We start from the raw sequence: 25218 nt of genomic DNA, 5'->3' as shown, positions 1-25218 counted from the left end.
TAAGTCCCATTGGCGTATTTTTGTTTTTGTTGTCATTATTCTAGGAGATGGATCAAAGAAGATAGTGCTGCAGTTTGTCAAAGAGCATTATGTCTATGTTTTCCTCCAGAAGTATATGTGGCTTTACATTTAGGTCTCTAATCCAGTTTGAGTTTATTTTTGTGTATGGCGTTAGAGAATGTTGGAATTTCACTCTTTTACGTTAGCTATCCAGTGTTCCCAGCGCCATTTGTTGAAGAGACTTTCTTTCCTCCACTGTATGTTCTTGCCTCCTTTGTCATAGATCAAATGACCGTAGATGCCTGGGTTTATTTCTGGGCTTTCCATTCTGTTCCATTGATCTGTATTTAGAGACTCTCTCTGGATTTCATGTCCTGTGTGATTACATGTCCAAATGTTTCTTTAATTTATCCTTTCTAATTAAATACTGGTTTGCCCACCTGTATGAGTGAACATTCAGGACCTTTTCTGGAGTTCCCATTGTGGCTCAGCAGTAAGGAACCCAACTAGGATCTGTGAGGATGTGGGCTCCATTCCTGGCCTCATTCAGTGGGTTAAGGATCTGGCATTGCTGTGAGCTGTGGTGTAGGTCACAGATGTGGCTTGGCTCTTGCATTGCTGTGGCTGTGGCATAGGCTGTAGGTCTGATTTGACCCCTAGCCTGGGAACTTCCACATGGCACATCTGCCACCCTAAAAAGCAAAACAACAATAAAAACAACAAACCCCAAAACCTTTCCCAAGAACTTTGATGGTATCACTTACCTGTTGGACAAGTGCCTTGGGCTGTTCTGGAGAAGTGTGAAAGTGTGAAGTCAGTGTGATTCTTCTCATCATAACCAGTCTCTCCTCTCTCTCTGGACCCTTGTAGGATCTTGTCTTCACCTTTGGTGCTCAGAAATTTCGCAGGAATGTATAAAGTGAGTTATCTCTGTTGTAAGTCATTCCTTACTTGGGGAAAATCTGTGGCTTCTTCTCCAACCCCTTCTTTCTTTTTGCTCTTTTTACATTGTTTTCAAAACTCCATTTGCTCTGTTCTCATTTTCTAGAAGGCCATTTAGATAGATGTTCAAACTTGTCCGTGTTCAGTTCTCTTATATTTTATTTTCTTTCATGTTTTCCGTCTCATTTTCATTCTGTGTGATGCTCTGAGCTATACCTTCTTCTGCCAAAACCTCCCAGCTTTCTTTCTTTTCTTTTTTTTTTTTTTTTGTCTTTTTAGGCTGCACCCATGGCATATAGAAGTTCCCAGGCTAAGGTTGGAATTGGAGCAGCAGCTGCCAGCGTGCACCACACCACAGCAATGCCAGAGCCAAGCCTCCTCTGGGACCTACCCCACAGGTCACAGCAATGCTGGATCCTTAACCCACTGAGCGAGGCCAGGGATCCAACCCATGTCCTCATGGATATTAGTAAAGGGCATTACCATTAAGCCACAGTGGAAACTCCCCCGTTTTCTAATTCTCTATCACCCGTGAACACTCTGCTACTCAGTCCATCACTGGAGATGTTTATTCAAATTTCCAGTCTTTAATTTCCAAAATCTCTAGTTGATTATTTTTTATGAATGTAAACTAAAATGTCACAATCATCCTTCTCTAAAGCCTCCTAATTGCTCTGTCTCTCTTTCAGCAGGTGTGAATTCATCCATAGGTACAGTTTGATGCCTCTCTTTCCTTGTCAGGTCTTTGGTCATTCCCGGTTTTCTTTTATCTTTGAGCTTGAGACTTCCTTTTCACAATTTTAGAACATTTTTACGAATCCATGCCCCTGGTATTTTGGAAGGTGAGCCTGGAGTGTTGCAAGTTGTGGCAATAGTTTGCCCTCTTTGTGTGAAGCCCTCCCCTCTTCCAAGAGTCAGACCTCTCTGTTGCTTCTAGCCTCAATCCCATCCCCAATTTCTGCTTTGCAAAATGCTTAGCAAGAGTCAGATTGGAGTCAAAGATCAATCCATATGAACTTGTCCAATCTAGCTCTAACAGGCAATAGGTCTGGTTGGGTTTACACCAGTTTTATCTGTGTACTGTGGGCTGATTCAGCCCCACATGCTCTTCTAGCTGACACTTTCACACCTGTGCAGTTTCTTGCACTTTTACTGCTCTCGAGGCTTGCTCCTTTTCCTTCTCCAGCTTATAGAATTTCCTCAACACATCTGGAGCATCAACACATTCTTTTTGTTCTTTCCTGGCTCTTATTGGTGTTCATGTAATCATATAGTGAGGCTGAGGCAGATGATAAGATAAAGGCTCCATCTGCCATCTTGAGCCAATTCTCTAGCTTGTATTCATGCAATCCTCTTCATATCCATTTTAATGTATGCAAGGTTTTTTTTTAATATGGGTGTTAAAAATAGGAAACCCAGGAGTTCTGGGGTGGCTCTGTGGGGTAAGGATCCAGCATTGTCACTGCAGCTGTTCGGGTTGATCTCTGGCCTGGGAACTTCCACATGCCATGAGTGCAACCATAAAAAATGAACAATGAAAAACATTTAAAGAGGAACTCCAAATCTACCATGTTGCTGTAATGTGCCCAAAACCATCTGCTGAGGGGCTGAGCCACCCTTGTAACTCAGACAACACTCTTGACCCCTAATCCATGGTTGTTTTTTTTTTTTTTTTTTTTTTTTTTGCCATATAGCATGCAGAAGTTACCAGGCCAAGGAGGGACCCTGTGCCAGAGCAGTGACCCAAGCCACAGCAGTGACAAGGCCGATCCTTAACCCGCTGAGCCACCAGGGAATTCCCCCAATCCATATTTTTACCGCATTCCCCAGGCACTAGATTTAGGCATATTAAAGCAGGATTCGGTAATTATACAACGTGTAAGAGTTCTAGGGCACTTTGACATAATTTGCCTTATCTTTCCTCATGAAAGGCCCTGATATAGCATCATTATTTACCCTAGACAGGACATCTTGGAATTAAAACAAATAAGAACATTAGCAGAGACAACTGGGCGATGAGATTCAGGTCTGTACACTTGAAGACTGAAAGAGTAAATCTTGGGGTAGCCAGGATGTTTTCTCACCACCTACCTCAAACCGTAAAGGAATCAGCACACTAAGAGGGCACACAAGTAAACCCCCTAAAGGCCGAAAAGTCTTGTTTTCCATAAAATAGCTTCCCTTCATCTTTAGAGACATTGGAGAGCCCCTTCCAAAGAACTCCACAGTATCTTTGGCATCCGTAAGGCTCATAAGCAGGGGCAATGCGGCTGGGAAGTCTGGCTCAAGGAAGATTTAAGAAATATTAAAGATGTCAGAGGAGAGCGTTCCTGTTGTGGTTCAGCAGGTTAAAAACCCAGCTAATATCCATGAGGATGCAGGTTTGATCTCTAGGCTCAATCAGTAGGTTAAGGATCAGGTTTGGCAGCAAGCTGAGGCATGGGTTGCAGATGCGGCTTGGATCCAGTGTTGCTGTGGCTGCAGCATAGGCTGGCAGCTGCAGCTCAGTTGGGGTAAGCATCTGGTGTTGCTGTGAGCTGTGGTGTGGGTTGCAAACATGGCTCAGATCCTGCATGGCTGGGCTGTGGTGTAGGCTGGCACCTGCCGCTCCGATTCGACCCCTAGCCTGTGAACTTCCACATGCTGCAGATTCGGCTGTAAGAAGAGAAGAAAAAAAAAAGTAAGAAAGAATGAAAGGAAGAAAGCAAACGATGTCAGAAGAGTTGGAAGGGAAATTAAAAGGATTATCCTGTGTGAACCATCTGAGCCTTTTCTGAAGTAACTAAGTTAAGCAAATTCCTCACCAAGTTTGGAAGAATTGTAGTAATCAGAGAATCCATCCCGTATTTTCACTACTTTAGTAATAATAATACTGATAGACAACATTTGTTGGATATTTTGTCGACCAGACTGTATACACAGTGCTTTATACGCATGATCTCATTTACTCACTGTAACTACTCAATGTAGTGGGGAGTGCTTCTGTTGGCATTCCACACAAAAGTTTAAGTCACCAGTGTCTTGGCCTCTAATACTACTTTTTTTTTTTTTCACGAAAAGTAACCAAGATCTCTAAAGCAACCAAGATCTCTAAAGCTGTAATAATGGAGAGTGAGGGCTACGGTTGAAATATATTGAATCTGTGAAGAGCCACGAGTCTATACTGACACATAGAAAGATACTCAGAAAATTAACATAGAGTCTCAGAAAGTCACGTGGTATTACTGATTTATTTATTGGACCATTGGAAAAAATGTGAAAATTCATCTTATTTGTGCTTTCCGTTTGTAAAAATTGCAAACCTCCACAACATTGCAACAATAATGCATTAAACGCGCACATACTTTTTACCTATGTTCACCAGTTATAGTTTTCCACATTTGGCTTTACAAGTACATTTAACTTCTTGTGTGGGTTGCAGACATTCCAATCATTTCCCCCAATTATTTCAGCATATATCATGACAGTGGAGAAATATTCGCTTCCATAACCACAACACACAATAATGATCAAATCCATAATATTTAACGTTCCTTTATTACTGGTAACTGATACACAGACCAGATACAACTTTTGCCAGTTATAACAATAATATCTTTAAAGCATTTTTTTTTCTGATCCAGCTTTCAATCCAGAACCTCCAATTGCTTTAACGACTCACATTATTTGGACTCTTTTTACCTGGAATAATTCTTCCACATTTCTTATTCTTTCATGATATTTAGAATTTTTATGTGTACATGGCAGTTGTATGGTAGAATGTCCCTCCGTCTTGGTTTGTTTTATTCTTTTTTTTAGAAAAAGTAAAATGCTGTATTTGTGTTTTTCAAGGAAGAGTTTGTGGGTGCTACAAATACTGATTCTTCAGTTCATCTTATTTTAATCCAAAGGTGGTATCTTGTCTGGTTATAAAATTCTGCAGGAATTGACTTTCCCTTTCTCTCTTTCTTTCTCCCTTTCTTTCTTTCTTTCTCTCTCTCTTTCTTTCTTTCTTTCTTTCATTAGAGTATAATTGTTTTATTCTTCCTTTTTAAGGCCTCACCTGTGGCATGCAGAAATTCCCAGGCTAGGGGGTCCAATCGGAGCTGCAGCTACACCACAGCCACAGCAGCACAGCATTGCGGCAATGCTGGATTCTTAACCCAGTGACTGAGGCCAGGGATTGAACCCGCATCCTCATGGAACTCTTTTGGGCTCTGAACCTACTGAGCCACAACAGGAAGTCCAGTTTCATTCGTTTCTAAAAGGGTGGTTTCATTGTTTCTAAATGACCAAGTCCCGGATAGGCATATTGGCTATACCTTTTATACGGACAGCATCCACTACTTTATTGATGATTACAATGACAGTTTAGGCTCCCCCTCTGTCTACCCACAGCCTCAGGCCCATCCCCACTGTCCTGGGTTCAGGGCTGCTTCACAGAGGCACACAGTTCCACTGATTCCAGCTACAGGGCATGCGAAGGTGATTCAGAGTGTGACTCATCTTCTGCATAATTTTGTTTCTCTTGTCTACGTGAGAATAGGAGGGGAAACCGAGTTTGGTCAGAACCTGGGAATGGGAAAAGACGACGTAGGTGACGAGGCCCTGGGCCCGGTACTCAAGCTTGGTGCCTGCCATCTGCATCTCTCCTGTCTGGTCCATCAGGGACCAAGCTATCGGGGTCCCCTCAGGCCCTAGCAGGCAGACGGAGGGGAAGTTCCGGATGCAGCGCTCGATGAATCTCTGGCTCCTCTCATTGCCACCGAATTGCCATAATTGATTCACCAAGGCAGCGTGGGAAGGTTCCAGGGATGAGAGTTGAAACTGCTCTTGGTCACTAGGGAGGTTCCAAGAGAAAAGCAAAGGTCATGAGTAAAGAGGTTTATGTTTGTTCTTCTTACCTCTGTAATCTTGAGACACAGAGCGGGCAGAGGAAAAAGTGAATGGGGATCCTGGAGTGCGAGTGACCTTGTAATGAGAGAGGGAGAGAATAAAAGGCGTTTTTGGGGGTGCGTGAGCTGAGAGAATAAGACAGGTCAAAGACGTTTACCCAGGCCTGATGTACACCAGATGAGAAAGGAAATGGTGGGGTATATTAAGGAGGGGAGAGAGACCTTTTTAGGAGAAGATTATTCTGGCTGCCTTCAAGGAGATTGCTGGTGGGGAGCCAGCATGAAAGGGAGGAGAAAATTTGGGAGGCTGTTTTGGGGGTGAGAGGAGTAATAAGTGAGGGGTAGCTTTCATCAAACTCACATGGCCTTGGGTTTACCATCGGTAAGGGACAAGTTCTTTTCATCCAGCAGGGAAGGAGCCAGTTCCTTTATTGTCTCAAGCGTCATGTAGAGAATGTTTTCTGTCTGCTGGACGTTGAAGGATTTAGCGGCTGCAAGCTTTTGTATTACCTCATTCAGGCTGGACTGAGAACCTAGGTGGGATCATAAGGAGAAATGCAATGATTGTGTTTTTCTTTTTAGGGCTGACATGCGACACATGGAAGGTTCTGGGCTAAGGGTCGAATTGGAGCTGCAGCTGGGGCCTACGCCACACCCAGAGCAATGCAGGGTCCAAGCCACAGCATCTGAAACCTACAACCTTTTGGCAATTGTGCATCCTTTAACCCACTGAGTGAGGCCAGAGATCAAACCCACATCCTCGTGGGTACTGGTCAGATTCTTAGCCTGCTGAGCCACAACGGGAACTCCCGTACTGTGTATATTTGAATTCCAGGCTCCTAATTTATTCCTCCCCCTCTTTACTGTCTGGTAACCATAGGTTTGTTTTCTATGTCTGTGAGTCTATTTCTACTTTCCAACGTAAGTCCACTTATACCATTTTTTAAGATTCCATGTAATAAGCAATATCATGCTGTTTGTCAGAGAAAGAGTAAAGTTGATGTGGGGAGAGGCTTACAAGTGCTTGCAAATTGGGGCTTGTCATATCTTTGTGCTCCTGGTTACACGGAGGCCAATACCACGTGACTAGGCCTAGGGGAGTCTGCTGAGGACACATACTCCCATCATGATATCAGCACAGCCAGCACTGACAGCCAGAACCGTCATTCAGACACACACAATCCACCTGTCAATTTTGACTGCAACTGTAGAGCTAAACCCAGAAGCTATTAGCAGAACTGTTTTGCAAAGCCCAGACCAATTGTGGACTTTGAGACTTAGGAGGTGAACGTTAACTGAAGCATCCAGATATTGTACTAAGCAATTTCTACTCAAGATTCCATTTAGGAGTTCCCTGGTGGTGCAACAGGTTAAGGATCTGGCCTTGTCACTGATGTGGCCAGGGTCACGGCTGTTTGCATGGATTCCATCCATGGCCCTGGAACTTCTGCATGCTGCAGGTCTAGCCAAAAAACAAAAACAAAAACAAAAACAAAAACAAAAAAACAGAGATTTCATTTACTCTGTTCAGTACTCTTGCTTTGTAGTTACCTTTATCATCCCCACTTGTACATATGAAAACCATGATCTCAGATAGGAGAAGTCACTGGCTAGGACCACACAGCAAGTAACAGGCAAATGCCTTCCTAGGTGGTCTGATTCTGAGGGCGTGCTCACAGTGATGACAGTTGTTCTTTATGATGGGGGGGGGGTGTTCTGAGACATAGCCATCCTATCCCAGGAATGAAAGTCCCTAGGGAAAGCTCTGCTCTGACACCCAGTACACCCTAAGGGATCCTGGCTACGTCTGCAAAATACGCCATACATCCTTGGCTATCAGGGGAGTATGCTATGGTTCTCTATAGGAAGCCCATTCTGCGCGAGCTTCAAGGGTGTTTTTTCCCCTCTCCAGGTAGGGTTGCAGCTGAATAAAAAAGCTGACAGCAGGCTGAGGGAGTGGAGCTTGGGCAAAGGAGATATGTGTTCTAGGAGCAATTGCTGCAGATGGAGATGTGAGCCAGTACATAAGCCCTTCCTGTTACTTTGGATCTGCAAATGCTGTTTCCAGTTGATGACTTCTGGTAAGCCAAGGAATTCCTCACAGTTCTTCAGGTCCTTGGAGTAGATGTGGTAGGTATTGGTGTAGTGATCAAGGTCGTCTGTCATCTCCTGTTGTCATTGAGAAAAGGGGAATAAAATAAATTCCTTGTGTTTCATGATGGTGACAGCTAAAACCATTCCACTCTACTCTATTTTTTTGTTTTGTCTTGGGTATTTTGTTTTTGCTGTTTTTTGGGGGGCGGCACACCTGTGGCACATGGAAGTTCCTGGGCTAGGGGTCAAATCCGAGCTGCAGCTGCTGGCCTATGCCTCAGCCATAGCAATGCCGGATCTGAGCTGCATCTGCCACCTACGCCGCAGCTCGTGCAGCAACCTGGATCCTTAACCCGCTGAGCAAGGCCAGGGATTGAACGCACATCTTCGTGGATGCTAGTCTGGTTCTTAACCTGCTGAGCCACAATGGGAACTCCTGTAGTATTTTTAGGTACTAAAATATTAGTATTTGTACTGGTGCATTACAAATTTTTCTGAATCATTTAAACCATGAGATCAAGATGAGAGATTCAGGATTCCAACGAGGATGGAAAATTGCAAAACGATCCTATTTTCTACGCATATGTTGTGTGAAAATTTCAACTCAGAGACACAGCATTCTTCAACATGGGCATCTTCCTCAACCAGAAGAAGAGAACAGCAATTGATGAGGACGAGCATCTGTTGCAAGGAGAAACTGTACCACATTTCAAATACTTCCAGAATGCATGGACGATGAAGATGACAGTATTGAGTTTGGTTATAGATAATTCTGGATTGAAATCTCTATCTATACTTAATGACGCCGAAGAAGATGAAGACCATCTAGAAATGCTTTCTTAAAATAATACAATAGGGAGTTCCCATCATGGCTCAGTGGTTAAGGAACCTGACTAGCATCCACAAAGAAGCGGGTTCAATCCCTGGCCTCACTCAGTGGGTTAAGGGTCCAGCATTGCCGTGAGCTGTGATGTAGGTCACAGATGCAGCTCAGATCCCACATTGCTGTGGCTCTGGCGTAGGCTGGCGCTACAGTTCCAGTTGAACCCCTAGCCACAGGTGCGGCTGTAAAAAAACAAAAACAATAAAAAAATACAATAGTTGAACAAACTGTGGTTACAGAAAATCAAAGAAACCAGTTGTTTAGAAAGAGCCCCTATAATTATTAAATAAGAGCTGAGATTATTGGGAAGAAGCAGGCACAGGAAACTATTACCACAACGAATGCAGTATCAAAAATATTTTTAGAAATAGTTGAAATATGTTGCACGAAAATACTCTCCCAAGGCAGCAATGGTGCACTACCCCGTTTTGTTCTGTGAAGATCCCACTTAAGATAAAAGATCAAACAATTTTATTCCAGTTCAGTTCTATTATTAATATAAATTTCTTCCTTTTATACATCACTTAATTTCATGGTGTTTAAATATTTTATCAATTTGTAGGCAAGATGTGTTTTTAGAAATTTGTAATTTTACTGGATGTTTTCAAACAAGCTGAGGATTTTTTGTTTTTGAAAGGAATTAACTATCTAGTTTCACTATTTTTAATTTTTTTCCTTAGAGAGCCTATGACAATTCAAATATTATGCATTTGTTTTTTTATGATCATCCTATGCATCCTATTTCATACCTCTCTATATTGTTCCTTGCTACTTTCTCTGGTTAGAATGTCCTCGCCTTCTCGGCCAAACAAAAATATATTTACATATAAAATCCAGTTTGGATGAAACATCCATCAAGAAAGTTATCTTTAGGACACATGCACCCGCATGTTCATTGCAGCACTATTCACAATAGCCAGGACATGGAAACAACCCAAATGTCCATCAACAGATGATTGGCTTGGGAAGAAGTGGTATATATTCACAATGGAATACTACTCAGCCATAAAAAAGAATGACATAATGCCATTTGCAGCAACATGGATGGAACTAGAGACTCTCATCCTGAGTGAAATGAGTCAGAAGGACAAAGACAAACACCATATGATATCCCTTATAACTGGAATCTAATAGCCAGCACAAATGAACATCTCCACAGAAAAGAAAATCATGGACTTGGAGAATAGACTTGTGGCTGCCTGGGGGGAGAGGGAGGGAGTGGGAGGGGTCAGGAGCTTGGGGTTATCAGATACAACTTAGAATAGATTTACAAGGAGATCCTGCTGAGTAAGTAGCATTGAGAACTATGTCTAGATACTCACATTGCAACAGAACAAAGGGTGGGGGAAAAATGTATACATTAAGAATAACTTGATCCCCATGCTGTACAGCCCGGCATGGGGGGGGGGGGAAGAAAGTTATCTTTAATCTGATCCTGTAACTTCCATCTCCAACCACCAGAGTTTTTTGGTTGTTTTGGTTTTGGTTTTTTGGGCCACACCCATGGTATATGGAAGTTCCCAGGTTAGGGGTTGCATCAGTGCTGAAGCTGCCAGCCTAAGCCACAGCCACAGCAAGGCAGGATCCAAGCTACAGCTGCGTCCTATGCCTCAGCTCATGGCAACGCTTCATCCTTAACCCAGGGAGCAAGGCCAAGACTGGACCCATCTCAGTGGGTACTAGCCAGGTTTGTTACTGCTGAGCCACAGAGGGAACTCCCTCCACTCCATCCTCCACAGTTTAACGAGCTCTTGCCTGTGCTGCATCTGTATGTTGTACACTCTCCTGAACACTTTACACTGAGTTGTGATTTATTTGCTTGTTTGCATTCTCTTCCAGGCTGGGAGGCTCTTGAGGACAGGGACTTATCTACCATCACTGTGACTCATTTCTGTATTCCCAGGGTCTATCACATTGCCTGACGCATGGTAGGCACCCAGCAAATATGAACATGGGCACATATGTGTTCTACATCTGGCATCTTACCTGCTCCTGAGGGCGAATAACCACTGTATTAAAATCAGGCCACTTGTCCACCAAGGCCTTTAGCTTGAAGGGGTTTCCCTGGTTCATGTGGAAGACGGTGCCATAAACCTGCAGTTTCCCGAGAAAGGAGAGGATTGGGTTATTACGAAGGAATGGCAGGAGTTCCTGTCATGGCTCAGTGGAAACGAATTTGACTAGCATCCATGAGGATTCAGGTTCCATCCCTGGCCTTGCTCAGTGGATTAAGAATCTGGCATTGCCGTGAGCTGTGGTGTAGGTCACAGAGGTGGCTCGGATCCTGTGTTGCTGTGCTTGTGGCGTAGGCCAGCGGCTACAGCTCTGATCAGATCCCTAGCCTGGGCGCTTCCATATGCTGCAGGTGCTGCCTTAACGAAAAAAAAAAAAAAGAAGAAGAAGTATGACAACGGACATTGATCAGGACAAGGTTTGTTTCTATGATTTCATGAAATTTTATGGTGGAAAAGGGAAAAATAGGCCTCTACATCAAAAATCTCCAGATGCTACCTTGTTTTCACCTCAAGTGAGAGATTTGTCTTCCCATCTAATGTAAACCATACATCTAGTACAGTAAAATCTTTGTGCAAATAAAGTGAATGATCTGAAGAACACCACTCTTGACTGTAGGATTTAATGTTATCTTTTCCCAGACTTGCTTCTGTAGACTATACAGAGATACGCAATGTTACAAATGTAAATCAATTGGATCTATGGTGGTTTTCCCCACTGAGTGCATTGTGGGCTTATTTCTATGTTCATAAACACAAACTTTTTCGATTATGTTCTAATGGCTCCATAGGATTCCCTATTATATGCATATGCCACAGTTCATGTATTCATTTGCCTGTTGACGGTCATCTCAGTGGTTTACAAATTTTCACTTGAACCAGCCATTTTTCACAGAGCCTGCTTGCAGAGAAGTCTTAGCCTGGGCACCTGATATTTTCTTCGTTTATCCGTAAGGCTGATTGCTGGCTCCAAGGTTAGGGACATGTTTGAAACTCTTTAACATATATGTCCATATTACCTCCTGGAAAGGTAATTTCCCCCCACCAATAAGCAGAGGCTACAGCATAGTGATCAAGAGAAAGGGGTGTGGGGTCCCATAGCCTCAGTCCAGTGTTGGATCTCCCATCCCACCATGTTGAAAGAGAGAGAGGAAGGGGGAAAGGAGGAATGAAACAGCCTATGGACCTTCAGTGGCCTGGTGGCTTGGGGGCTGAGGAGTGCAGCAGTGGATACCAGCGTGGGCCTCGTGACTATGGTCAACAAGAGGCCTCTGCAGATACCAGCATGGACACTTGCCAATGACCAAAGGTCAAAAGTCAAAAGAAAGAAGATACACAGTTTAATGATTTTTGCCATGGACAAATGATGACCAAAGACTGTACCAACATCTTTCCTTCCCTCTGACTACCCTCCTCCCCACGGGAACTACTGGTGTTAGATCACGCAGATAAAGAGGGGGAAAACATTTCCCTAAGTCGGCTGAGTTTATCCCAATTTATTCCACTCTCAGTCATGAATGGAGGCTTGATATGGAAATTCAGTATAGTTTTGCAAAGCAGAGACATTTTCTTTTTACACATTTGCATTTGGAGTTCTGCAAAATTGTTTTACACTAACTAATATGCTATACATTATGAGATCTGAAACTATGTGCAACTGTTACTCGTCCTTATTCCCCTGGCATTTATTGATTTATTTATGTAATGGCTTCACTCACATTCTATGGACGTTCCTGGGCCAGGGATTGAATCTGAGCCACAGCTGCAGCAACGTCATATCCTTTAACTCCCTGCTGGCTGGGGAGTGAACCCGCACCTCCCCAGCAAGCCTAGCCGCTGCAGTTGGATTCTTAACTACACTGTGCCACAGCGGGAACCCCCTGGCCTTAGTACATAAAACTCTTTTTTTTTTTTTTTCCACCTCTGCTGAACTCAGAACACAGGGAGTCAGGCAGCTATCTAAATGGAATCAATTAGAGTTGACACACACAATAAAATGTATTTTGGATCCAACACTTAGAAGAACCACTGGATGATTTCTCAACTGAGACCCAAAGCACGTTATTGAGTTCTAGGTCACACCTCCATTAAACGTAACTGGCAGAGAGCTTGTGGTGGGGAGTCCTGGGGTGATGGGGGCAGTGCGGTAAGAGCCTTTGCAGAGCTGAGTGGCTGGAAATTGCTTCTCTTGCCACCTCGGAGCTGCTGGGACTCCTCTTTTCCAACTTTCTAGAAGCACCAGAATGCCTTTCTATTCCTGAAATCTTGCACATAATTCTGTACTTATTAGGGATAGAGGTGGAACTGTCTTTGTGAAGTGGGGGTGCCCTTTGGTGGAATGTGGATAACAATTTGGACAAAAATAAACTTAAAATGGATTCAAGACCTATATACAAGACCAGATACTCTAAAACTGTTAGAGGAAAACATAGGCCAAACACTCTCCGACATAAATGACAGCAACATCTTCTCAGATCCACCTCTTAGAGTAACGACAGTGACAACATGAATAAACAAATGGGACTTAATTAGGATTAAAAGTTTCTGCACAGCAAAGGAAACCCTAAGCAAAACAAAAAGACAACCCACAGAATGGGAGAAAATCTTTGCAAATGAGTCAACTGACAAGGGATTAATCTCCAAAGTTTATAAATACCTCCTACCACTGAGTACCAAAAACCAAAAAACAAAAAACAACTCCATCAAAAAATGGGCAGGAAATCTAAACAGACAATTCTCCAGAGAAGACATACAGATGGCCAAAAAACACGTGAAAACATGTGCAACTTTACTCATTAGCAGAGAAATGCAAATCACAGCCACTATGAGGTACCACCTTACACCAGCCAGAATGGCCATCATCCAAAAGTCTACAAACAGTAAGTGCTGGAGAGAGTGTGGAGAAAAAAAAACCCTATTGCACTGTTGGTGGGATTGTAAACTGGTGCAACCACTGTGGAAAATAGTGCGGAGATTCCACAGAAAGCTAAACATAGAATTACCATTTGATCCAGCAATCCCACTCCTGGGCATCTATCCAGAGATAACCATGACTCAAAAAGACACATGTGCTCCAGTGTTCTTTGCAGCACTGTTTGCAGTAGTCAAGACATGGAAATAACCTAAGTGTTCATCGACAGAGGAATGGACAAGGAAGCTGTGGTGCATGTACCCAAGGGAGTATTACTCAGCCATTCAGAGGAAAGAAATAACAGCATTTGTAGCAACATGGATGGACTTAGAAATTATCATTCTGAGTGAAGTTAGCCAGAGGGTGAGACACCAACAGTATATGCTATCATCTACATGTGGAATCTTAAAAAAAGAACACAATGAACTTCTTTGCAGAGCAGATGCTGACTCACAGACTTTGGAAAACTTAGAGTTTCCAGAGGAGACAGGTTGGGGGGTGGGGGGATGAGCTTGGGGTTTGGGATGGAAATGCTATAAAATTGGGTTGTGATGATCATTATACATCTATATGTGCAGTAAATTCATTGAGTATTTTAAAAAAGAAAAGTAACTGGCAAACCAATGCCATTTGCATGAACATGCATGGGACCAGAGACTCTCACACTAAGTCAGTCAGAAAGAGATGGGCAAATACCATATGATATCATTTATATCTGGAATCTAATGAACAGCACAAATGATCCTATCCACAGAAAAGAAGCAAACTCATGGACCTGGAGCCAAGCCTGAAGGGGAGGGAGTGGGATGGACTGGGAGTTTGGAGTCGTGATGCAACTATTGCATTTGGAGTGGATAAGCAATGAGATCCTGCTGTGTAGCACAGGGAACTAATCTAGTCATTTGTGATGGAACATGCTTGAGGATTACGCAAGGAAAAGAATGTGTATATGTTTGACTGGGTCACTTTGCTGTACAGCCAAACTTGACGGAACACTGCCAATCAACTATAATAGAAAGACTAAAAATCTTATTTTAAAAAAGTAAGTGGCAAACAACTATTCTAGCTACCAACCTAGGTAAACTGTACATCTTTAGTATACCACCGATGTTATTTCTCCATAAGAGCTGAGGAGCCAAGAGGGCCACTTATCTTACTACTACAGAGATACTCCAAGAAAGAACACTTGGGAACCTCCGAGAGTTTTCCCAAAGTGTTTGGGGTCTATTTAAGACAAGGAGTTAAGAGAAGTTTAAATCACAAAATCCGACACAACGGATCATGGAAGAAAAACTTCAAGCCTGACGAATTTTCAAAAACAGCTGCTCACCATAAATACATCTTAGGCAAGTGTTCATAGAGGGTATCCCTGACGTAACCTCCAAGAAAAATGACCGTTTCTCCGAGCGGTTGCCTGGATCTTAAGGACTAGCAAGCGAAGACAGTTCACCAATGTTAGGTAACAGAGATGACTGTCAGTGGGATCTACCAAAGTGAGTGACTTGACAGTTTTATAGTAGTTGATATGAGGTTACTGGGGGGCAGTAGTTAAAGAACAGGGCAGGTTGTTTCATTAGTCTATTTCTAACACATGAAAAGGAAGCCATATGTCTATCAATACCCTAACACTAACATCTTTCTCCTTTATGCTGAAAGAAGAGAGTAACAAATCTACTAGGGAGTGAGGGAGGAGAAAGCGATGATCTTACCTAGAATGTTTGCATCTTATAGGAATGTCTTGTAAATCAGTAGAAACCTAGTTTCTGTGTCTATCTAAAATAAGTTTCAGAGAGAAACAATTGTTCTACACGCACTTGCACACACACACACACACACACACACACGGAGTCATACCTAAATTCCACTGGGATGGATCCCATCTCTTTGGTTGCTAAAGAAAAACACAATCAAAAACTTGATTCTGTCATCAGTGTTACTCTTGAACAGTTCTGGATGTGGGCATTTATGTGTATGTCTTTTTTTTTTTTTTTTTGTCTTTTTTACAGCCCCACTGCAGCATGTGGAAGTTCCCAAGCTAGGGGTCAAATCAGAGCTGTAGCTGCGAGCCTATACCACAACCACAGCAACACCAGATACAAGCTAGACTACAGCTCATGGCAACACCAGATCCTTAACCCACTGAGAGAGGCTGTGGCTCAAACCCTAATCCTCAGGATACTAGTCAGATTCTTAACCCACTGAGCCACAACAGGAACTCCTGTGTGTATGTCTTTCTTGATCCTGAGATTTCTGATCATTTGTACCAGGTTAACAGAAAGAGTACAGAGTCAGCCGCAAAATAGCCTGATATGCAGTAAGTGCAGAGCAATTGGAACATTTAAGTCAAATAGAAATTGAGTTATTTCTAATTTCAAAGACAGCCTGTGATGGTCAACCTCTCACCTGGCAAATGTTCTTTTAGGGAAAACAGATTAAAAACGAACATGTAGTTGTAGCTAACTTTGCAGGAGACCTCTGGGGCAAATTGCCAGTGCTGTTATGGAATGTTTCTGGGAAAGGGGGCAGGGAATACTTTTTGAATCACCTTGCAGCCCAAACCAGTGTGAGGTCTCAGGCATTCCTATCTTCACACCACAGTATTGCAACTCACTATTTATGGGGTGTTAGGCAAATCACTTCCCTCAGCATCCACCCTCTCGTTGGTGACATGGTCATAACAGCGAGTATCTTTGTAGAGAGCTTATGCAAAGTAAGTGAGAGAAAACATGCAATGATGCCTGGCACAGAATAAGTGCTCAACAATATTGGTCCCTCTTCCTCTTGGTTCTCAGAAGTTTTCATTGTCACCTTCAAGGATGTAGGAAGGCTCTTCCTCAAGGAATTCTCCAGCATCTGCAGCATCTGGGCACCTTGCAATAGGAACATCGTGGGAGATGTCTTAGCCTAGAGAGACAACCAAATAATAGCCAGAAATGAGAAGAGCCAGAGGAGATTCAGAAACAAGAGTAGTAAGTTCTCTGCTAATTTCAAATTCTATGCTAAATGCCAGAGCCCTCTTGAGTGTCTCCTTTGTGGTATTATCATCCCTAAAGTCCTCCCCCATCCCAAAGGAGGATGAGAAAAGCAGAAAACGCAGGGCTTGCTTTCTGAAGCTCCATCAGGACTTCTGACTGTACAAGGAATAAGCTGTGTAAACCTGGGAAAGTGACCTAGCCTCTCTGTGCCTTGATTTCCTCAAAGTAGACAGGGTAATGTTACCATCCGACTCAGAGAATTTTTGTGAAGATTAAATGAGCTAATACATTAAAAGAGGACATTACTGCTTAGAAAAGGATCTGCCATATAGTAAGCATTGACAGATATTATTTTAGTCCTGCCACCCTTCCTCTTCCTCACCCTCCACTTCCTCCCCATCCTCTTTTCTCCCTCCTCCTTCTCCCCACTTGGGTTAAAGTGCTATATATTGCATGGTTATGTTTTTTCCACTTTTGTCCTTTTAGGGCTGCATGCAAGGCATCATGGACGTTCCCAGGCTAGGGGTCGAATCAGAGATGCAGGCAGCAGTCTATGCCACAGCCACAGCAATGCCAGATCCAAGCCATGTCTGCGACCTACACTGCAGCTAATTGTATCGCCAGATCCTTAACCCACCGAGCAGGGCCAGGGATTGCACCCATGTCATCATGGATACTAGTTGGGCTCATTTCTGCTGAGCTACAGCAGGAACTCCTATTGCATGATATTTTGATGCCATCTTTTGCATATAGGGCACTTTGACATGGTTTAAACCACAAACAGTTAACTCTTGCTTATCTGTTTAAGTGCCAAGTCATATTTCAAGCTGCTACTCTCACCTTATCACGGAGCCTCACCTTCTACCCCATCCCTAAGACTCACCTTTGGATCTATAGTACATATTGTCTAATTGTTAGGTGGTGTGAAAATAGCATTTGTACATATTTGACTCACTGCATCAAATTGGGATTGCCAAAATAGCCCATAAAATCCTATCGACTTGAAAAAAGAAGAGAAGTATTTGGAACTGTGATTTGGAAGGAGGACAAAGTTACTTTGTAATGACGACTCCAAAGAGGTGTTTTGAGAAGATACTGTGTTAAAGCCTGCCATGCATAGGAGTTCCTGTTGTGGCACAGTGGGTGAAGGACCTGCTGTTGTCTGTGTGAGGATGAGGGTTCGATCCCAGCCTCGCTCAGTGAGTTAAGGATCTGGTGTTGCTGCAAGCTATGGTGTAGTTTGCAGATGTGGCTCAGATCCTGCATTGCTATGGCTGGAGCAAAGGCCTGCAAATGCAGCTCTGATTTGTCCCCTAGCCCAGGAACTTCCATATGCCATTAGTGCCGCCCTAAAAAGAAAGAAAAGAAAAGAAAGAAAATAAAAACCCGGCCATGCCGAAGATGCTACCTACACTCCAGGACTGGTAAACTTTGTGTTTTAGAGCAGCAAAGATACTTCTGTTTCAGGCCAAGGTATAGTAATAGGATCTAGATTATTTGCCTTCCCACTTACAACAATGACAAAACGAACCAAAGTAAATGAAACAACAGTTTTCCCATGTTGGCCATCAGGCAGCAGAGTCATATGATCCCTGAGAACAGAGAAATGGGAAATGTGGCACTTGAGATGGAATCAACTTATTGTTTGAAGGCTGCAGCTCAGGGAAATGAAAATTGACCAGATCATGGGAGCTCACTAACTTGTGCATAAAGAGACTGGAGTTTGGGGAGACCAGGGTGGAGGTTCAGAGAGAGAGGCACAGGGAGAACCGGAGAATTCTTGGGGAAGAGCAATCTCCTAAATTCTTTGGTTCAGATTGATCTCTCTAAGGGGAAACCACCTCAGCCTTTTGCCTATTGAAAGAATCACTGGAAAGGAGTAGGTAGGGAAATTGCTGTTGCTCATACAAGACTGAGAATAATTTGTGTTCTCATGAGCTGGAATGGAAGGACCTCATAACTGGGCTTTGGGTAAGATGCTCAGGCATAGCAGGGGGTGAAATTCAGCCTTGTCTGTTCTAGAGCCACCCTAACACTTGCAACAAGCAAGTCTTGAAATAATCCAATCGATTCCAGTAACTTAGCCCTGCACCAGAACAAAAGACAATACCATATGTAAGTATAACAAAAATCCATCAACAAAGAGTAAATAATTCAAATGGTCTACTTGTCAATAAAAATGCTAACCACATAAAACCCCAAGAAAATAGAAAAACACACATCAGTAAAATGAGACCCAGGAGAGACATTTGCACAACTATTGTGGAATATTTTTCTTATGGCAACAGCACCTCTCCCCCTAGTGCAGTAATCCTTGCGAATAAGGTTTATCCTTATCTAAAAAAGAAAAAGGGAGGGTCCTAGTTGCTCAGTTTTTTAAGGTGAAGTATTGTCACTGCTGTGGCTCAGGTCACTGTTGTAGGGCAGTTTCGATCCCTGGCCTGGGAACTTCAGCAACCTGCAAGTACACCCAAAAAAATATATATTTTTTAATAAAAATAAAAGTAGGTAATTGCGGAGATGTTGGAACCTGTAGACAAGGATCTTAAATAGTTCTTAACTTCCACCTCATATGTAAGAAGATGGAGGAACACATGAGCATAATGAGGAGAAATATGGAAGATATAAAGAAAATGCACATCGAGGTTGTAGAAAAGAAAAAATACATCTGCGAAAAATACACTGGATGTGCTTAACAGTATGTAAGACATGGCAAAAGGAAGGAAGCTAGACACAGCCATCAAAACCATCTGTAATGAAGCATGGAGAGAAAAAAAAAGTGGAAGACACATCCTTGCTAATATGTCACCATCTTTCCCCAAAACTGATCTATAGATTCAAGCTAGTAATAAAACACCCCAAGTTTCATTTGTAGAAAGTCAAGCTGATTCTAAAATCTACATGATTTCAAGGCTGGCTGGAAAGATAGAGTGATCATGGGCTCGGCATAAAGGACAGACAAATAAATCGATGAAATACAATAGAGAGCCCAGAAGTAGGTGGGCATTTGCGGTCAACTGATTTTCAACAAAGATGCCTAGACAAGCACATGGAAATGGGAGAGTCTTTTCAACAAATCATTTTGAAGTTTTAAACAGTCAGGGGGACTTCTTGGTAGAAAAATGTACATGTTGGAAGCAAGTCCCTGTCATCTGTACTTATTTGCCTCTCTGCTACTTTCAGCTCCCCAGGTCATCGACCTAAAATAGGTCCTCATTCCACTTTAGAAGTGTTTCTTGAATTTGACAAAGAAAGAAAAAACATCAGCCCCTAAAACATAGCCCTGTCACAGAACAGCAACATCATGCAAGGTCACAATCATGCTTGAACACAGACAAAAACAAGGAGACTGTCTCTTATGCAAATCTGGCCAAATACTCCTCTCTCCAGTTAACAAGCAGCTGCTCTATCTTTGCCTCTACTCTTCTCCTTCCGCTCCATAGATGAAAGGATTAAACAGAAGTGTAAGGCTTCCTGGCAGTATCCAAGCCAGACCAAACCCTGGTGTCCTTGAACCCTCCCCCAAATCGCCTACCAGGCAGGTCCCTCCCAACACACTCTTACTGAGAGGCGCTGCATTTCCCTGGCGGTGTGCTGTCTCTCTCATTGCAAGAGACAGTAAACCCGACTTTGGTGGATTACAGGCGTGTTCCAAGGATCTTTGGCTACAAGTCTTTGCCAAAATTAGGTGTTCAGCCCTAGGGCATCAGTTCCGACTCTGCTCTCTGTTTGCTTTGACTTCCCAGGACTCAGGGATTCTTCCTTTTCAGCTTAACTGCTCAGGACTACTGGCTCTTCAGGATGGTTGTAAAAGATTTAGATTTGCAGAAATGCAGCCATTATTAGTTTCTTTCTATGGAAAAACATGTCAAGCGTACAAAGACTTCACTCCCTAGATTTTTGGATCCTGGTGCTTTAACATGTTGTGCAATGTGTGGACTGGTGAATGTCTCAAGTTTTCCCTGTGGGTGTCCCCCTGTTTCCTTCCCAGAACCTTGTCAATCACTGGAAGAGAAGAGCAGATGCTATTTTTTTTTTTTTTTAAAGAGAGCTTCACCTGCAGCACATGGAAGTTCCCAGGCTAGGGGTCGAATTGGAGCTGTAGCCTCCGGCCCACACTACAACCACAGCTTTGCCAGACCCAAACCGCATCTGCAACCTATGGCACAGCTCACGGCAATGCCTTCTCCTTAACCCACTGAGCAAGGCCAGGGATCCAACCCATGTCCTCATGGATACTAGTCAGGTTCCTCGCCACTGAGCCACCACGGGAACTCCAAGAACAGCAGGTGCTTAATAGCCCCTTGTGTCTCCTTCAGAATGGAGAAGGAGGACAGACTCGGCCAGACCACAAAGGCTCTGACTCACCTGACCCACAGCTGCTGATCTCCTTGAGATTTACTTAAGGAGATGTACACGGGGCCTTCTTGACCATCTGCCTCTGGTCTCTCTCCGTACGCTTTTCTGAGGCTACTCCTGACCACAAAGACCACAGGCCAGTTCTTCAACATGGTGTCTGCTGTAGCACCTCGGTCCTTCCTGCCTTTTACTCCCCATCTGCCATTCCCTGAGTCCTCACTGCTGAGCTCAGCTTCCACTCATCCTTCCAAGTCTAGCCGAAGGGCCTGTCAGCCCCAGTGGCTCCCTCTATGGTGGCCTACTTCAGACCGAATAATTAGTCCTTCTCTGCTCTCATAAAAGTGTTTATGCCTATCGGCGTTACAGAACTTGTTATATTGAGTTAGAGTTTATTTTCCTAGACCATTGCTTCTCTAAGGAAGGCAACCGATCTTATTTATTATCTTTTCTATGATGCTTATCACAGTATCTGGCACATAGGATGCCTTCGATAAATGGGTAGTGAGTGATTGAATGTAGGAGAAGCTTGGATTTACCTGTCTTGTCTAGACACTCCCACTTTCAGAGGCATAGATCGCATAGATAGACAGATAGATAGGTAGATAGATAGGTAGACAGATAGATAGATAGATAGATAGATAGATAGATAGATAGACAGACAGATAGATAGATAGATAGATAGTAGGTAGCTAGCTAGCTAGCTAGCTAGATAGATAGATAGAGAGATAATCTTATCAAGTGCATAAATATATGCTGGCCTTGGGAAAGACTTTCAGTTGCTTTGTGCTAAGTTGTGTCAGGAATAAAAGTCCAGACCAAGGTAGAGATACCCTTGCCGTGTGTTGGAGGGTCTTCAGACTGTACAAAGTGTAGAATTCCTGAAGGCCAATCTTACCTTTTATCTAGAGGCCACTCACGGGGAAGTTACCTAAGTTTCAGATGCAATGTAGAGATGCATATCCAATTGGTGGGGTGTCATGTTACCACATTTCCTGAAAAGTACAGGTTTTGAAACCACCCTCCAAGGATGCGCCCACAAACCAACAAGCCAGCATGGTGCCTCAGACATAAGGTAGATTGAAAGCCACGGAGCCTGATGTTCCTAGGACACTGGACATTCTGTGAGCTGCCAGAATTGGGCAACAGGTGGTGTCCTTGGGAGGGAAATGCAGAACCTTTGACCTAGTCATTCCCAGAAAGAGAAATTAATCCAAAGAACACGAGTCAAAAGAATAACGCTCAGCAGAATTTGATAAGGCATAAGTAAGTATGGGCTGAACAAAATCCCAGTGTCTAGAAACAGGGAAAAGAAATGTAATATATGATGCAACTCCATGACATTGACGTAATTCCTAGACGTGTGGACACATGGGAAAGTGTTAAAATAGAATGAGATCACATAGGACACAAAACAGGGCATATACCATATATATATAAAACCATAAAATGTTTTTGGGCCCACCTTCAACATATGAAAATTCCTGGCCCAGAGATAGAACCCAGGCCATAGCAGTGACCCAAACCACAGCGGTGACAATGCCAGATCCTTAACCTGCTGAGCTACAAGGAAACTCTGTAAGCAGAAATGTAAAAGAGAACACAGACAGGGAGTTCCCACTGTGGATCAGCAGTAATGAAACCGACCAGTATCCATGAGGGCTCAGGTTTGATCCCTGACCTCACTCCATGGGTTAAGGATTTCGCATTCCTGTGAGCAGATGAGACTTGGATCCCAAGTTGCTGTGGCTGTGGCCCAGGCTGGCAGCTACAGCTGCAATTCAAGCCCTAGCCTGGGAACTTCCATATGCTGCCGATGTGGTCCTAAAAAGACCACAAAAAAAAAAAAAAAAAAAAAAAAGTGAGCGAGAGAGAGAAAGAGAACACAAACACATAGATTGTGGTGGTAGCCGTATGGGTGAACTGTTGAGAGTAAATATGTTTATTATACACTTTAAATAAACAATAAATCTGGTCTGGAGTTCTCTTGTGCCTCAGAGGGTTAAGGAACTGGTGTTGTCACTGCAGTGGCTTGGTTTGCTGCTGTGACACGGGTTTGATCCCTGGTCTGGGAACTTTCCTATGCCGCTGGTGCAGCCAAAAAGCAACAAACAAACAAACAAACAAACAAAAACCCCCAATAAATCTGGTCTGTATTCGTGTCCTTTTTCATCTACTCATTTCCTCTCTGACCTTAAGTATTACAACCTTCTTATCCGTCACGGAGGCAACGAAAGCTGCCTACTTTAAATTGTAACCAGAAAGGTTAAATATGGGAATGTTTACCGTGTCCTCACATATGAAGGGCTCCATTCACCCGCTCGCCTCCAGAAAGTGCCCACATCTTTCCTTATTCCTTCATCAGTTAAGATCAGAAACCCACAAGGATTTTTCGCCGTACCTACCTAACAAGGTGCCTTTTACAGAACAGGTGCCAGATATACGCTTCTTCAGCGGAAGTTCCTCCTATTCCTTAGCTATGTTGGTCACCATATTCTGAGCATAACACAATGTGAACATTTCGACTTGGCATGTGAGTGGAGAGGCTGTCACAAAGCAATGGTTATTTTATTTTTATTTTTCGGCATGAGATCTCACCTGGAAAGCAGTCTTCACACCAAAGCTTGGCGGGAACAAATGATGAGGAGCAACCTCTCGAGTCGGAAATTTCCCTCTGGTGCAGTCTGTTCAGCAGGGTCTGGCAGAGTGCACTGAGGTATGCTTTATTCAGAAATTGCCAAGCTGAGGTTTGTAATGTGTACCTTGCACTGGGCAAGAGTTGGGTATTAGCTCTCATGAACTCCAGCCTCTCCTCTCTGGGTCTCCGGCAGAGTGAATAGCTTCTGTCTTCAAGGTAGGGAGGCTGCCAGGGTGAGTTTTGCTTCCCCAAACACTAGGCCGCTCTTTGCCCTGTGGGCCCTGCCATTATTCTAAAACCCAAGCTGTGTGAAACCCACAGGTCAGATACTGGAACGAGGGCCCCACTGCATAGGCAACACCTTCCTCCTCCCGTTCCTGTTCTCAGGTGCCTGCCAGAAGAGAAAGGAGGTAGGAAAGGTATGACTCGGGTCTGATCTGCGGAATCTGATCTCTCTCCTTACACATAGACAGAACAGAAAACCATGTGCACAGAGTGACTAGAGCACTTAGGAATCACCTTTTCTTAGGATAAGCTGTGTCCTCTCCTCTGCTCATTCTGAGGCTATAGACACCCCAGAGTTCCCTGATGGCCTAGAAGTTAAGAGTGGCATTGTCACTGCTCTGGCCCTGCTTTGTTCCCTGGTCAGGGCACTTCTGCAGGTTGAGGGTGCTGCCAAAAAAAAAAAAAATCCCCACAATGATTCAAGGCAGGCACATCAGGCTCCTGGATGTGTGTGTGGCACACCTGTGGCATGAGGACGTTCTGGATCCAGGGATCAAACCCACACCATAGCAGTGACCCAACCATTGCAGTGACTATGCTGGATCATTAACGCACTGTGCCACCAGGTGAAACCTCTTAGTCTCATTTTCATGGAGAAGAAAACTGAGGTTCAGGGTGGCTGACTTAGATAGAATCTAAACCCAGAGCCTCTCCTCCAAGGTACTCAGTACTGCCTACTAACACTGGCTCTATCATCCTCGGCAAAGTGTGCACAGAGAAGACAGTCTGAGTCCCAACTCCACCATGTGAAGTGACCAGGGAAGGAAGTTTGACACTGTCTGGGTGCTTGTCCTCATCGCTCTTACCCTTGATTACTAGGTTAGTCCATAGTTTCTTCTCCTTCTCCTTCTCCTTCTTTTGGCTGCAACCCCTGCCTGTGGAAGTTCCTGGGCCAGGAATTGCACCTGCTCTGAGATTTCCACCTGTGCCACAGCTGCAGCAATGCTGGATCCTGAACCCACTGTACCACATAGTTTTGTTGTTATGGTGGGAAGGATTGACTCTAATCAGAGGAGCAGGGATGGATGGGGGTGGCTAGTGTCTAGAGAGAAAGTCAGAAAAGCTTGCATGCTCCTTCAGTCCTTGGACCAGCACAGCACAAGTTTACACAGATTTCCCTCTGTCTTCCAAAAATATTAATCTTCTTTTTCTTTGTCTTTTTAGTGCTGCACCCACAGCATATTGAGGTTTCCCGGCTAGGCGTCTAATCGGAGCTACAGCTACCAGCCTATGCCACAACCAGAGCAA

At 43.6% G+C, this 25218-nt stretch overlaps 1 protein-coding gene across 5 annotated transcripts; it reads right to left on the bottom strand.

Annotated features, from left to right (window-relative positions):
* Positions 1-4153: 4153 nt before the first annotated feature.
* On the bottom strand, positions 4154-23865 carry LOC100518109 (glycine N-acyltransferase). 5 transcript variants are annotated; one of them, XM_021082998.2, is made up of 6 exons: positions 23646-23865; positions 16525-16620; positions 10780-10887; positions 7859-7985; positions 6178-6349; positions 4154-5761 (listed from the first exon to the last, which is right to left on the bottom strand). In XM_021082998.2, the coding sequence occupies exons 2-6, from the start codon at positions 16600-16602 to the stop codon at positions 5359-5361; spliced, it is 888 nt and encodes a 295-aa protein (XP_020938657.2). In that variant the 5' UTR covers positions 16603-16620; positions 23646-23865; the 3' UTR covers positions 4154-5358. The 5 variants fall into 5 exon arrangements, with proteins under 5 accessions (XP_020938657.2, XP_084867231.1, XP_084867230.1 ...); XM_085011105.1 differs by having other exon boundaries at positions 7919-7985; XM_085011104.1 differs by lacking the exon at positions 23646-23865 and adding an exon at positions 21946-22044.
* Between the last annotated feature and the right edge of the window lie 1353 nt (positions 23866-25218).

Source organism: Sus scrofa, chromosome 2 (genome assembly GCF_054392235.1).
Source record: "Sus scrofa isolate SSC_HxYL_T2T_F1_AM1 chromosome 2, Sscrofa_HxYL_maternal_Yorkshire_Landrace_v2.0, whole genome shotgun sequence".
NCBI lineage: Eukaryota > Metazoa > Chordata > Mammalia > Artiodactyla > Suidae > Sus > Sus scrofa.
Note: the sequence above shows the minus strand (reverse complement) of the source record. Positions and strands in the feature narration are given on the sequence as shown.